General features: G+C 41.3%; 1 protein-coding gene across 6 annotated transcripts; it reads left to right on the top strand.

Annotated features, from left to right (window-relative positions):
• The first annotated feature begins 3,767 nt into the window (after positions 1–3,767).
• METTL22 (methyltransferase 22, Kin17 lysine) lies at positions 3,768–15,013 on the top strand. Of its 6 annotated transcripts, none has more exons than XM_077186871.1 (12): positions 3,768–4,072; positions 5,746–5,838; positions 5,945–6,080; positions 8,466–8,816; positions 9,190–9,230; positions 9,316–9,460; positions 9,915–9,986; positions 10,080–10,133; positions 10,688–10,768; positions 11,398–11,500; positions 12,274–12,442; positions 14,110–15,013. In XM_077186871.1, exons 1-12 carry the CDS (start codon positions 3,824–3,826, stop codon positions 14,143–14,145), a joined length of 1,530 nt encoding a protein of 509 aa, XP_077042986.1. In that variant the 5' UTR covers positions 3,768–3,823; the 3' UTR covers positions 14,146–15,013. The 6 variants fall into 6 exon arrangements, with proteins under 6 accessions (XP_077042986.1, XP_054499774.2, XP_077042988.1 ...); XM_054643799.2 differs by having other exon boundaries at positions 3,971–4,100; XM_077186873.1 differs by lacking the exon at positions 3,768–4,072 and adding an exon at positions 4,110–4,128.
• The last annotated feature ends 927 nt before the right edge of the window (positions 15,014–15,940 follow it).

Raw genomic sequence — 15,940 nt, 5'->3', positions numbered from 1 at the left:
CATCTCCAAGTTGGATCTGTAATCTGTGAAAATGCCTCTGTAGTTCCACAAGTCAGGCAGCTGCTACCTCCTTGTAATTGCAATGTTGGGTGATACAAAGTTAATGAAGGAAGCAAAGTGAAATGTTTTGTTAAACTAACTAATGCAGTGAGACAAAATGAGCAGGCCTTGGGGCACTGGGATCCCAAGCTTGTCTCTTTTTTTCCAACTACATTTGCAGGGTCACTTGAAAGTTTAAATTAGCCCCACAAATACCATGTCTTAGAAGTTTTATCAGTTCTCATAAATCTGAGCACAAATTCAGAGCACTCATACACCTGAATCATCACTCCCCTGCAATGATCTGCCACTGTCAGCTCCCAGTTAAATCCAAGGGAAAGCAAAGGGTATAGCACTGGAGGAACATTTAACCCAGTTGGGTACAAGCTGTTAATCAGGTATGAGATGCTTATCAGTGGTACTCTGTGTCTTGGAGAGGTTTTGTTCTAATCTTGGGGCCCACGAAGTTTGTACATGTGCTTATTTTTAGAAACATTATTAAATAATCTATTTTAGCCATCAAGATGTGTGGAGGTCCTTGTAGACTCTGTCTAGACTAACTTTACAGTAAACCTAAGTTAGAACATACTAATCCCAGGTCCTTTTTTTGTCACCAGACTGATGACAAACATTTATATAAAGAGTAAATCAACTCAACATAAAGGTTTCATTTCCACATCACCATAATTTTTTCAGGCATTTATTCCTAAAACATATTATTATGCTAGGGAACAAATAATTCCTGTAAAGTCAGAAAACTAAAAACACAGTTAACAAAACAATTTCAGGTATTCATAGGGAAATGTTTATAATGAAAGGAAAAAGCCAGTAGTGCAAATTAGTTTCTCTAGAGACTCAGTTTCAATTTCCTGAGGTCTTTGAATGTTAAATTAGGATCTTTAGCATTAAAGATTTACATTTTTAATCTAGGCTTCGCTCTATGGAGAAGGAACACTTTGCTTTGCATAGACAAGGTGTTGGCTGCATCTGCCAAAGTCAATCTGCTGCTCAGAATAACAAATTCAGAATATACTCTCAAAGTTGCAGTCAATTATTAATCCCCAGAGTGTGATGCAGCAAAATTATCAGTCTCTTCAGCCTGAGCATGGCAAAGCTTGTGTCAGTAACTTTTACCCTCTCTGTTCTGCTTGCAGGGTTGCCTGGGTGCTGGAGGATTCAGGGGGCATTGTGCTCTGGGAATCACCAGCTTTGCTTCCCAGGACTTTTCCTGGGTAAAATTCATCTCTAGGGCAGTTCCTTCTCAACTGCTCTGAACCTGTGCTGGTCAGGTGCAGCAGAATCCCACTGAATTCCTCAACTTTCTCCAGTGTTTCTTTATTTCATATCCTCTGCCCTGTCTGTATTTGTGAAGAGGTGACTGCATTACTGGAAGTGAGATTGTTTGTAAACTGAAGGAGGGAGGGATTCCCACAGTGTTTACCCTCCTGACTGTAGGAAAGCCAGCCAGTGCAAGTGTGACAAAGACTGTAATTAATTGCTGCCATGGCAACAAGCACAATCAACACACCTAATTTCATTCACAATCCTTTTCCAGGAAATATATTTTTTTTTCTCCTGTTTTTGTTGTTGTTGTTGTTGTTGTTGAATAAAGAATTAAATTCAAATGCAGTTTTACCATTCAGCCTTCCAGTAAAGCTAATGGGATTCTGGAGTTTATTGTTCTTTTAAACTTACCACAACTACTTCCCCTGTGGCTTGAAAGAGAAAAGCTGTTAGACAATGTACTCTATTACAATTTTCAGATTCACTGCCCTTGGAAATTAGTAACTATTGCTGGTTGATCTGAGGTTTGGCTATTCCTTCTCAGATTTAATATTTTCATCATGCACTCATACACATCCAGTTTTGAAGAGTCACAACCTACAATGAACTTTAAAAAAGACTGACCAGTCACAGTTTATCTCTGATGAGAGACTACCAGACACAGTGTCCTGACTCTTACTCATTATTACCTGATCTGCCAAAAGAACCCCATGGAGTGTCAGCACATGACTCTGAATTCAAAGGGAATTGCAGAAGGAACATACCAGAAGCAACCAGCACAGCCAACTCCTTGGTACTTGATCAATGGATGAAACTGGCCCAGTTCATCATTTCAAACAAGCCATTAAAGCTTGGTAAAGTTGTCTGGCACGTGAGGTAAATTTAAACAAATTCCCAGGTCACATGGCTGTGAGGAAGACAGGAAATGCAACTTGGGTGCATCCTTAAGAAAGAGGCACACCTGGGGGATTTGCTGCCGAAGCCCTCTCGTGTGTGGTACAGAAACTGCAGCTCCCTAAACAATTTTCATTATCACCCACATTATAACATCTGTAGCCACAGATCTTCTGCAGCCACGAGATATTCCTGCTCTGCCCAAATATTATGCATATGTGAAATGAGGTATCAGAATTTCTTGGAAAAGCAATTGCAGCAGCTCCATTTCTCATGTAATGTACCTTTGTGTTTAAAAGTCCCCATGTAATGCAGCTTTTTAGCTACTCCTCTAATTATACTAAGCCTGTGTACCAGTAAGTGCCTCTTGCTGCAGACTGGTGAGATTTTGTGACAAATATAATCTGCTTTGCCTGCTTGGTACTCCATAGCAGTGAGGAACATGCCAGCAGAGAGAGACACTGCAGTAATAATTTATGTGGCAGTGTATCACCAGAGGAAGTAAAATAATGTTCTGCTCTTTCACAGGAGACAGATAAAAGGAGGTCAAATCTCCAAAGCATTTTTGTCAGATATTCATCCAATAAAATTCCCCACAGAAACTGCAACAAGATATGTGAATGGCTTCTGTGCTTTCCATTTCATTGCCACTCAAAACTCTTGACTGTTTTGAGGGAAACAGGGAAAGATTATTTCATTCTTTTAATAATTATTTTAATAATTCTTAGCCTTTGTTGAGGAAGGCAGATGATGAGACATTTAGAAATAGATACAGAATATAAATTACATTCCAAGGTTTTTTTATTCATTGACTAATACTTCCTACTACTCAAGAAAAATACAAGGATCATCTTTAGCAATTGACATTAGCATCACATGACTAATAATTAATATATAAATGCCCACTTTTGAACAAGATCCCCCTGCTGAAAGATAAAACATCTTCAGCATCCCCTGCAGACTTGCCAAGGAGATGAACCAGGACGCAGATGGGAGTTTGGAGCACACCTCTGTCTGTCTGTGATTTTGCACAGGAGGCTGGTCAGCGTGTCCAGCTGCTGATGTGTCCTGTCCCCACACACCACTGCACCCTCTGGGCTGGCCACACAGCCCGGGGCCAGACCCTGCAGCTCTCACTGCAGACGAGCTCAGCTGGGAAACGACTGCCGAGGACACCATGGTCCAACATGTAGATACCAAAATCTGGTGATCTAACTCCTAGGCAAATTTCTGTTGTTAAAGCCTCCCAAAGACTCTGGTTATGATGTTTCCACTCGGTGATTAACTCAGTCTTGTTTATTTCACCTGGTTTATACGGAGTTAAAAAGTCTTCAGAATTAAGCAACTAAACCCCCAATTCCCTAAACAAGTGAACAGCTGTTGCTCCAGCTAATCTTACAGTGGTACTGGAATTCTGACATTATCTGGACTAAGGCAGAAACGCCTATTTGCCCCCGCAGAGGTTTTCCCACTTTGTTTTCAAGCCGTTTGTTGATTTTGCACGGCATTACAGACGAACCGATAGAGGGCAAGTGATGCCAGACACAATTAATAATTAAGAACGCGAGTAGGAAACGCGTGTTGAATCTCCGAGCAAGTCCCGCGGATGCTTCAGCGCAAGCCTGACCTGCGCGGCCGGTGCTGCCTTTGCCCGCCTCCCCCGGCGGCTTTGAGCGGGGTTTGGTGCCGGGTGATTCTCGAACAGCGGCGAGCCCCGAGCACAGAGCGCACCCCAGGGCCCGCAGCACCCGCGGGGGCCGCCGGGCAGCGGCGTCAGCGGAAGGAGCCGGAAGGAGCCGCAGCGGCAGAGAGCGGAGCGGCCGAGAGGCGGGAGCCGAGCGGGGAACGCGGAGAGGTGGGAGCCGAGCGGGGAACGCGGAGAGGTGGGAGCCGAGCGGGGAACGCGGAGAGGTGGGAGCCGAGCGGGGAACGCGGAGAGGCGGGAGCTGAGAGGGGAACGCAGGAGCCGAGCGGGGGAAAGTGGAGAGGTGGGGCGTGAGCGGGGAGAAGCGGGAGAGGTGGGACACGAGCGGGGAGAAGCGGGATCTGAGAGGGGGAAAGTGGGAGAGGTGGGATCTGAGCGGGGAGAAGCGGGAGGGGTGGGACACGAGCGGGATCTGAGAGGGGAGAAGCGGGAGAGGGGGGAAAGCGGGATCTGAGAAAGGGAAAGCGCGACCTAAGTGGGGAGAAGTGGGACGGGCAGATCCGGCCGGGAAGACGCAGATCCTATCGGGCGACGCGGATCCTGCCGGGGAGAGAAGCGGGACAGGCGGGTTCCACCGTGGAGACACGGGACAGGCGGGTACCACCATGGGGAGGCGGGACAGGCAGTCCTGCCGGAGGGACGTGGGACAGGGAGGTCCCACCATGGGGCCAGGCGGGTCTCACCGTGGGAACCCGGGACAGGCGGGTCACACCATGAGGACCCGGGCCAGGCGGGTCACGCCACCATGGGGACAGGCGGGTGTCACCGTGGGGACCCGGGCCAGGCGGGTGCCACCATGGGGCCAGGCGGGTCCCGCCCGCGCTGCCCGTGCCCGCGGAGCCTCGCCCGGCGCGCTGAGCCCCGCGGAGGCTCCGGCGGTGCCGCAGCAGGAGCGGAGCCCCCCGCGCACATCTCCCGGTGCCGGGCACTGCCGGCTGGGCTGCGCTGGCTCCCGCCGGGACGGGACAGGTGTGGAGCTGGCAGAGTTAACAGAAGTGCGCAGGCACAGATACCGAGAGCTTCTGAAGCCGGCAGTGTTGTGAGTGTGGATAGGTATAGTGGTCCGGCAGGAGGGACTAAGTTATCACGGGTCTGGAGCATCTCTCTTACGAGGAAAGGCTGAAGTTGAGAAGAGATGACTGAGGAGGGCCTTTTTAATGTATGTAAACATCAAAGGGAGGGCTCAGAGCAGGGACCGGGCTCTGCTCCCTGGGGCCAGCAATGGGGCAGGAGCAAAGGGCAGGAACTGATGCCCAGGAAGTTCCACCTGAACGTGAGAAAGAACTTCCCTGTGCAGGGACCGAGCACTGGGACAGATTGCCCGCAGAGAGTGTGGAGTGTCCCTCACTGGAGATACTCCAGAACCATCTGGAGACGATCCCGTGCTCCAGAGTGACCCTGCCTGGGCAGGGAGGTGGGACCAGGTGAGCCACTGTAGTCCCTTCCAGCCTGAACCATTTGGGGATTTTGTTCAAGCACAACTGGGTAATAACAAATTTAGCATAATCATTCAAGATGGTAATGCCAACACAGGAAGGGGCCTTATTCCCTTTGAAAACCTTGATTAGGCATTGTAATTCTCGATTGTTTTTTTCCAGGGGAGGTTGTTTGTAACACAAGCAAATTAGTAGCTCTTCCTAAAATACACAGTGGCTGCCACTGAACTACTAACAGTTATATATTGAGGATTCTGTAAAAGAGAGCCTTGGAGCATTGCTACTTTATTGAACAGTGTCATCTGATCTTCATCTTCTGAAATACTGCTGGAGCAATGTTCAGACAGTGTCAGGCTACCACTAAAAGCTGCCTGTGTTTGCTTTTAGGTTGAATATCCTGATGAGGAACTTGCTGTCTCGGAGCATGGTGGAGCTTGCATGATCCCACCTTCTCAGAAAGGATGTCCTGAGTTTCCCTTGGTGAGCAAAACTGTTGCTGGACACCTGTGAATGGAAGACAATGGAATCCCTTTGTGACAGCACTGCATGAGGGCTGTTTGAGCAGTGCACATGTTCCTCTCTCCAGCACCCCATGGCAGATTTGGCAGAGGAGGAGATGGATAACCCCACGTTCAGGAGTGACACTGTGCTGTCTGATGTTCACTTGCACTGCCCAAGCAAAAGGCACCTCATGGTACGACTGAATGCAGTTGGACAGCCAGGTAATGGGTGCTGTGTTTTAACTGTGCTCACATCTTTGGAAGGCTGAATCCTCCTCTAAGTGGTTGTTATTAATAGTTACATATTTTATTCCAGCTATGAGCAGAATCACCTCCTACTCAGTCTTTAGGAAGAGGGCTAGTGTTATCCTCATGAAATTAACTCCAGAAATGAAAACTTGTAGACAGCTTGTCTTAAAAATTAAACTTTAAATTACTTTTTGAGAAAAAGTAACCAAATTTACTCACTTGTAGGTTTAATTTAATGGTTCATTGAGCAATATTGTCAATATGGCACTTTGGAAGCCATGATTTAAAATAAGGTTGTGATGTTTCTTATATACAAACAAAAGATGAGAACCCAGGGGTTTTAAATAGTGTAACTTAAGTTTAAAATATAAACTATCAGTAATTAATTTATCAAGTTTAATTAAATGTTTATCTGATGAGTTACCATCTATTCCAAGGGAGCATAACAGCTTTCTTTGGGCTATGTGGTGGAGTTACTTTGTTTTGATTCTTTTCTGTTGGTCTGTTGGTGGGGTTGATTTTTTTTTTCTTGGGGGGGGGGGGGGGGGGTATTTGCTTCAAAAAAAAGTCAGCAAAAAAACTCAACACAGCAATGGCTTAAACTGACATAGAATTTGAAGAGTCAGGCTATAGAGGAAATGAGTTGGCAAATGCCCCTGGCTGATTGCCAGCTTGTAGGTTGCTATAAAGTTGTCAAGGGAACTGACCTTGAAGCCGCTGGCAAAATGTTCTGTACAAAAGTCCTGCTGTGACAGAAGTGCTAATTGTTTTTTCAAACCCAGTTGTGACATAAAAAGAGTAACTTCTGCAGCTGTTCTGGTGTATGACAATGTTAAAAATTATCAAAGTAGGCCTGACAAGGAAATGAATAATAATTTTGACCCTATTCAGGTCAAAACCCAGGTAATTAATGCTGTGGTGTGTCTTCATGCTGTTTGATGTGTGTTAGCTGTGATTGTGCTTGGTGCAAAGAACCTTTCAGCAGAAGGAAGTGCCATGTGTTCTACCTGCTTCAATGAGCTCTTCCTGGGAAATTCTTCTGGTTATTGAGACAAGAATTGCATGTTAGTATTACAGCCTTTAGTGCCATAACAATCTACCAGGGCCACTGTGCTGTGTTTTGGGGAAGTTTATGGGGATTTAGTCTCTTCCCCTTTGAGTCAGTTTGACTTTCCACCTTTTGAATGCTGTAGAAATGCAGAGGATCAGAATGGACTTGGAGAACAAAGCATTTCATGATGGCATGTCTATTCCACTTAGTTTCATTTGGTCATCATGCAAACAGTGGAGACTTTAAACATTTGTCATGCTAGGACAGGCATAGAAGATTTTATTAGATCTAGCTAAAAATGGTCTCACTAGAGAGGAACCTCTGTCAGATTTCAGTAGACCACCTTGGAACACCTTACCTACTAAAGAAACTGGAATAGAACCCCATAAATTGTGAAATTGTTGAAAGCAGTGGTGGCAAGCACTTTATCTCTTCCCTTTTGTTGGGAATGAACATAGATGGAAGGACTATGGAATGTCTGTTCTTCCTTATGTGTGATATTCAGGCAGTACAGATTCCTGTAATTAAAATTGCAAGGTCCATGTTTTAATAACTTCAAATTTTAATAGAAGCTATGTCACTGAGTGATTGTTGTAAAAGATTTTTAATTAATTGGTCATTAAGAATAGCTTCAGTCATTTAATCTCTTTGAATAATCAGTATGAACACTTAAAATTACAGAAGTGTCAGCTTTGCCTCCTGTGCAGTTATTTCTGTTCTTACATACTGAGCCAATTTCAAGGCTTGGAGTTGCTTGGATCCCTTAAGACTTTCAAAGCAGTAAACAAAAATTCAACTTGCATTTTACTAGAACATTCTTCTTTCTTACAAGATAGGAATCTTAACCAAAATAAACTAATTCTAACTTCTATTCATTCTGTTTTCAACTTAGTTTGAACTTCTGTGAACAGAACTTTTGGAGGATGTAAGAAAGCATCTCCTCTGCCAAGAGTTAAAATAAATATTACTAAATTACTGCCAGTAGTTAAAATAAATATTACTAAATCAGATGAACATGCCCATTGTGGCTGTGCAAATGCTGAGTCAGCCAGTGGACTGTGAAAGTGCTTTGTTAATTTTGCTGACAGAACTTAATAACAGAAGTATTTCTTCATAGCAAATAAAACTGTATTTCAAGTTACCTGTTTTTACTCTATATTTTTATTTTTATTTTTTTTACTCTATATTTTATTTTTAATTTACTCTATAGATTTTTAATACATGTAACGCATCCCAGAATCTCATGCATGTGGAAGGTTCTGCCTCATCTGGTGTTTAACCTTTCCCCCCACACTGTGTTCTTACAGTATTCCTGTCATATTTCAAACTCCTTTGGAGCACAGAAGATTTGGCATCTGGGAAACACGTGAGAGAAATTACTGCAGGAAGAGAACAGCAGAGCAGAAGTGGAGATGAACTGTGTGACAAGGACAGGAGTAACGTGAAAGAAGAAGGAGAATTAAATAGTGAAGGAGTAGAAGCTCTGCTAGATGATGATGGAGACTTGGAAGTGGTCAGAAGGCCTCGAAGTGCCTCTGATTTGCAAGCAGAGGATCTTTTGAGGGATATAGTGTGCCCTGTAATTCTGATGAAAGGAAAGGAAGATGCTTTTGAAGATGAAGAGCAGGAGTGCACTTACAGTGATGTTGTTAAAATAGGTAAATAATAAGTTTTCAGTCAGGGAGAAATGCGGCAGATATGTTTCAGTAAAACAAAAGAAAAATAGGTTTTCTTTAGAGATGGAACAGCACTTTGTTAAGTGAAAGAAAATAATGAACACAATACTGTGATATTGCAAATAAGAATTTGCATTTTTTTCCTCTGGAAGGGGTTTGGGCAGTTGTATACCACAGGAAACTCAGTGCTCCTTAGAGTGGGTGCTTGGCATTATCCAGCATTATTGTATAGAATGAAGAGTGTTTAGTTCTATATTTGAAAGGGATGCATAGCCTTAGTTTCAAACTTGCCACTGTGGAACTTGATTTGAGCAATTTTGAGGTAATTCTTTTCTGTTCTCTCTCATTTGCACAGAACACACCATGGCAACCCCCTTGGAAGATGTTGGTAAACAAGTACGTGTTCTGCCTTGTAGTATCTTGATTTTCATGGAATGTGCTTCAGAGCTGGTTCAGTTTTAAGTGCTTCCCTTGTCCCCAGGTGTGGCGTGCTGCCTTCCTTCTGGCTGATCACATTCTCTTTCAAAGGGACACCTTCAGGGGCTGCTGTGTGCTGGAGCTTGGAGGTGGCACTGGAATTACCAGCATTATCATGGGAACAGTTGCCAAGAGAGTTTATTGCACAGGTAAGGCAGTTTTTTCAGTTAAATATTTTCATGAAACTTCCAAAAGCAGTGCTTTCATCCTGGTATTTTCAGACTCATCTGTTCAGTTATAGTTAATCATTTTTATTAGTGCCTATCAATTTGTGTTATTTACTGAAAAATAACAGGAACTTTCTCAAGGGGCAGAGAAAGCTCAAGAGTTTAAAAGCAAGATATGTTGCAGTGAACTCAAGATAGTGTGTCCAGATTAAAATAGGTAGGGTAGGAATATAACTTCTTTCTTCAAGGCTTTCAGCTTAGAACTGAAGGACAAAAGGAAGAAGGATACTAGGGGAGCAATCATCAGTGGAGAGAGTTGCTCTGAATTTTCCTTTATTTCATGGGCTTGAGAGAAACTTTGAGTGTTAGACTGAGAGGAATACATGGCCCATACAAAATATTCTTGTTTTTAATATCATTATCACTTCTTTTCCAGACGTTGGTGAAGATCTCCTGGCCATGTGTGAGCAAAATGTTGCATTAAACAAGCACCTGATGGAGCCAGGAGGTAGGTGCTGTATGGTCAGATTTTGACTCTCTGCTTTAGCCCAGATGCTGTGAAAGGCCATTTGTGACTGATGTGATCTTTCTTCACCTCCAGGAGGGGAAATTAAAGTGAAAGAACTGGATTGGCTGAAAGATGAATTCTGCACTGGTAGGTGCCTATAATGGCTTCTGTTAGATTGGGCTTGGTGTTTGGTGTCACATGTTCAAAAGCCTCTCTTGGGCCTCAAAAAAAATTCTGGTTAATGACAATATTTGATACTGCCAGTTGAAAAGGTTTTAAGTTTATTAGACTTTCAAGTAAAGATTCTTTTAATGAAGAATAATTTTTAAAAGCATGATAAAATAGGAAGATTAATCAAAACTTATATAAGGATAAATCTGGGGTTTTGTTTAAAGGTGTGCTTGCTTTAATGTATTTAGTATGTATAATGTATTTAAAGCTGTAGTCTTGCTACAGGATTGTGAATTCTGAAGTGAAAGAAAACTTTTGCTTGCCAATCAGCCTTGGGAGGGTTGGGCATAACACAGAGGAAGCAGAGGACTGAGGGAACTTCAGAAAATGAACAGGGAAGGTTTTGATTTCCCTTGAGTGGTGTGCTCTGCTTATGGAGTAGCAGCTGCCCACAGGAGCTAAGGAGTTCCTTTTCTCCAGTCATTTGAGACATTTAATCATGTACACCAAAGCCATATTCTTTCTTCCAGATCCTGAAGCTCCTTATAGCTGGTCTGAAGAAGAGATTGCTGATTTGCTTGATCACTGTTCTGTGATAATGGCAGCTGATGGTAGGGAAATATAAACAGTAAGCTTTTAAATCAAACACTCAAGCATTATAAGTAATAATTTAAATGTACCTAGTTTGCTTTTAAAATCTAATAGGTCAGATCCTTACTTAATTTGCCAAAGCTCTGCCTTAAGTGTTCCTGCCTGTATTTTTCTTTTCTAAACACTTATATTTACATTCTGAATTAGCAATTATGAGAACAGATGTTGCAAGCTGTAGCTCTTCCTTTTCTTTGGTGTGTCCTGCTATCAAAGGAGATCTGGTTATAATGGTAAATTAATTATAGCCTGGTGTGGGTTTTCATAAAGGAAAGAGGCTCTCTATTCTCTAATACCCTACTTTTTTAGCTTTGTAGTAAGATTATTTCCAGGCTGAGAGAATTCTTGTCAAAGCTTGTCAATTGTCTGATAAATTATTCCCATTCTGATGAGAGAAAGCTTAAAGAAATAAATAGCAGCAGTGAATACTCTGACAGGGTCAGTTGTTGCCATTAAAAGTGTACTTTGCACTTAGATAAAAGAATGACTTGTTTGATTTGAGTAATCAAACTAAGGCCTGCTGTTTCATAATGGACACTTAAGTAAATTATATCCTTAATTATACATATGCTCTTAATCTTGTTTTTTACAGTGTTCTATGATGATGACCTGACAGATGCCTTGTTCAGAACTCTGTATAGAATCACACACAACTTGAGAAATTCTTGCACAGTTTACTTAGCACTGGAAAAGAGGTGAGTATTACCAAGAACTTAATATAAAAAACACTAAAATTTTGTATGTTTTAATTAAAGGTTGGCTTCTGATTTTCATTGTATCAGATGATCACAGGCTCCAGTATGTGCTCAGGATAAGCTCTTTTTTTTCCTACATGCTTAATTTTTATCAGTTCAGAATGTGAATTTAACAGGAGCTTGCCTTTTGTTGTCCTACCTTTGCCTCACCTGAGATGCCCTCTGTGCAAATAAGGATAAATAGGTGGCTAGATTGATATAATGCCTGATAACATTTGCTGTGTATTTTGAGGTCACTGAATGGAATTAAGTGGTTTAGAATTAGGGTGTTTATTTCCTATCTTCAGCAACTCTAGAACAGTTTCTCTTGCTTGCTTTCAAGGAATCAATGAATGTTTTTCAGTAATTGTATGTTGCAGTGCATTCATAAGCTGATACACAAATAGGCTTTGCTTAAATCTCTAGAGAGATGCAAGTAAGAACTCCTCCTGTGGTTTGCTGCCAGGTGTTTGTCCAGGAAACCAAGCCAATGATTCTGCTGTGGCAAAGTGCCCTAAAATCAATGGAAAAGTTCATCCAAGAGTTATTGTGTACTGATACTGACATAACATCTTTTCTGCTTTTCAGGAATGGGGAGTGTACGTTTTTTTGGCTGCTGAAGGGAGTTAATTATGCTGAGAAGATTAATTGTTTTCATTAGCTGAGGGAAGTTACACACCTATTTAAGGTGCCAGTATAGGAGAGATGTTCTAAATGAAATACTCTTTTGCCAGGCTGAACTTCACTTTAAGACATATGGATATTACATGTGAAGCCTACAGTCACTTTAGAAATACTCTAAATGATCTGGAGAACCTCCAAGATGGAAAAATGAAATATACAGTGGAGCACATTAAGCCTGATTTCTGCCAGTTCCTTGTTTATGAACGGATTGAGCAGTTGGTAAGCAGCATTCATGAAAATTAATGTAATGTGTCAGGCTAATCATCTCAAATTAGTTATCAGCTGTTTATGGACACATGAAGGAAGAACAGAAGAATAAACATTATCTTTTATTTCCAATTAGTTTTTTTTATTTAAAATGATCCTTGTTTGTGCTTACATAATCTGTACTAGATTGACATGTCCTGGTTTTGGCTGGGACAGAATTGATTTTCTATCACCAGCAGGGTGGCTGAGATTGCCACCCTCAGTTCCTCCAAGGATAAGAGACCTTTACTTTGTAAAATGCCATTTTTTGTGACTGAACCAATATCTCTTCTCATTTATTTTCTTGTAGGAGAGCTTTCATTTCACACTTTCAGTAATTCCTTTCCCAGTTCAGAGTTCAGGACATAATCTTCAAATATCTATGAAGAAGTCAATTAGCTGTAAACTTCTGTTTTTGAGAATCATGTCAGATATTATATTTCTGGTTATCTAATTACCTCTCAAGCACTTATGGTTCTCTTTTTCCATTTTTTTCCAAATTATCTGCTCTTAGGAATATTATGTAGGGTAACAGCTAACAGACTTCTAGAACAATCCTATCTAATGAATCTTTTTAGAGGAGATGCAAATCTTGCACTGGATTGCAAATCTGGTACCAAGAAATTATGTTGTTGTAGTGAACATACTGTGTGTACACATGGTGAGGTCACAGGAGCCACAGTTACTTCATTAGATTAATTTATTTTACTTAATGCTGATACCTTCAGGCATAAAACATGTGTAAAACTTGTTTAAAAGTTTTAAAAGTACACAAAAGTAACCTGGTTTATAGATAAATGTATAGATAACTCATTCCCTGGCTGCTTTGAGGAAGGCTGCTGGCCCTTGAAATCTATGCATTTTTAAAATGCCTGTGTTTTTATTTATCATTTGCTCTATTGCCACAAATCAGAGATGTCATGGTGAAGAGTATGTGATAGTCTGCTTAATTATCCTCTGTGGAGCAGACAAAGCATATATTAATATATTCTAAAGAAATGAAGTGATTAAGGATTTTTCATCCTTGTCTGTAGGATTGAGAAGGGGATTTGTGTTTATATAAGCCATGCATTTGTGAGACTTTGATTCCTCAGTAAATTATTTCTTCAGCTGTTTTTTTACCAGCATTATTGAAACCATTTGTTAACACAGGCTAAAAACCAGCAGGATTATCAGTCAAAATATGTAGGATTAGCAGGATTATCAATCGAGATCATGCAGATCAGTGAATCACAAAATCACAGAACATTCTGTCATCCACAAGGACAATTGCATCCAGCTCTCCAATGAATGGCCTCATACAGGGATCCACCCCACAACCTTGGCATTATTAGCACCACGCTCTGACAACTGGGCTAATTTCAAACTATTTTTAAACAAACTACTTTATACTAAACACACTTTATTTTTTTAAATCATGCTACAAGAATGAAGCAATCAGCTACAGTGCTGTGTTTCAAATAATTGTTCCAGGAAATTACAGACATGGATTTGGTATCGATCCATTGATGGATACTGTCTGTAGATGGAGGTATAGGGTATATCTTAAAACTTGTCTTACAGTGAGCACATGGAATTTTTTCATGATTGCAGCCTACTGATGTGAGAAAATACCTGTATGTATTTGTTCTGCTCTACAGGAATTGTGGAAGATCATGGCTGAACACCTAACATGACAGGCCCATGAGGAAAGAGAAGATCTTTACCTAAGGAGAAGGGCTATTTTTGTGTTCTGTTAAGATAAGAATTTTCATCCCAAGAAAAGCCTCTTGCTGGTGGAATTGTGTTCTCAGAAAGTATTGCAATGCAGTTTTGCTTTACTTTTTTGGTTTTGGCACTTGGTTTCTTGGACTTGTGCAGTTGGACATGATCTCTCTGATGTTTCCAAGTACCTGCTGGATGCCAGACAGTGGCAGTGACACAGTGACTGGCTCTTTGGGTTGATGACTTCACTTTTAGAGTTTGGCAAAGAAGTATTTAACTTTTTCCATGTGGCTGATTTGCAGATGTCCTGCATTTCCCTTTTCAGTTTACACAACATGGACACTGTTCTCAGTCTTGTCCTAGTTCCAAATACAAATACACATTATTTGTATTTAGGGACACTTGTGAAACAATGTTCTGGACAAGACTTTTTTGTCATGAATGAACTTTTCTTTAAGAAATCTGTTTATGAAACTTAATAATTCACAGTTTGTCCTAAATAAATCACTCTAATTTAGGGTCACTGTCTGACTTAAAAGGAAACAAGATGCATTTTGTTTGAGCCTCTAAAAACACTCCACAGAGGTTTTGGAGTAGAGGAGGCCAACCCTATATTGACCTACAGGAACTTTAAGCTATTCTGTCCTGGGCAGGTACCTGAGGATGAGAAGGTACCACATGAAGGGAGATGTTACAGCTCTTGAAATACTTGGAATTCTATCCTCAGCATACACATGTGAGCCTGGGGGTAGGGAAGTGGCCAAGAATGTCTTGGCCAAACAAAACTGGGCCTCTATCATCTTTCTTCTGGATTAAAATAAAACATATTTATTAAATCTCTCCTGTGCTATTAATGAATCCAAAGATCTGCTTGCACTTTTATAAATGTTATGTGCACTGCTGTGTTTATATCACTTTGCCATATGTGCACTGCCATGGGAATCCTTGTGCCCACTGCATTCCTCAGCAGCAGGAGAGTGTCAGTGATGGAGCTGTTCCAGCCTGGGACTTGTGGGAGTGTGAAAGATGTTCCTTAGAAGCATCTGATGGACTTCTTGAAAGCCTGTTCTACATTTGGCATAGGTCAGTTATTTCATAACCTGCTTATGAAGACCTATTTTTTGTGTTCTTTAATGGGATGAAAGGTTATTAGATGATGATGGCCATTCCCTGCGAGTACAAAGTAAAAATTACATTATTTAGAATGTATCTGTCTAGATTAATACAAAACTTCTCTCTCAGAACCCTCATTTCAACTTCAAAGATGAAAAACTGCATTTTAATCCAAAGATTCCCAAATTAATGTGTGTTGGTTTGTTATGTAATGCTATTAACTTTGGTAGATTCACCTATTTTTGAATGCAGCTGCTTATTTCAGTAGTGATTTTTTGAAGGCTGTACAAGAATGTACAAGGCTGATGTGAAATAATGCAAGCAGTTAGGCAATCCTGTGGTTTTTCTCACACAGGATTTCTCAAAGTCTTTGGAATTATCAACAGAAACTTACCTGCAAGTCCTTCATTTCTGTGAAGGAAGAGAAAGTAGGCACTTAATTTAAAACCTATGAATATTTCTACTTGACTGGGGAGATTAAGTTTTCATTTGGAAAACTGACTTTCTCTTTTGCTAAATAAAGTCATCAGGCAGTTGGGAGCATTTCTGGATCTGGTTGGAAAATCCAGCAGTCATCCCAATGGATCATTTTCTGGAGAAGTCTGGTAATGGATGGACACATGATCTTCCAGTAGGAATCTGGTTTGAAACAAA

Source organism: Agelaius phoeniceus, chromosome 16 (assembly GCF_051311805.1).
Source record: "Agelaius phoeniceus isolate bAgePho1 chromosome 16, bAgePho1.hap1, whole genome shotgun sequence".
In the NCBI taxonomy this organism is placed as follows: Eukaryota; Metazoa; Chordata; class Aves; order Passeriformes; family Icteridae; genus Agelaius; species Agelaius phoeniceus.
Note: the sequence above shows the minus strand (reverse complement) of the source record. Positions and strands in the feature narration are given on the sequence as shown.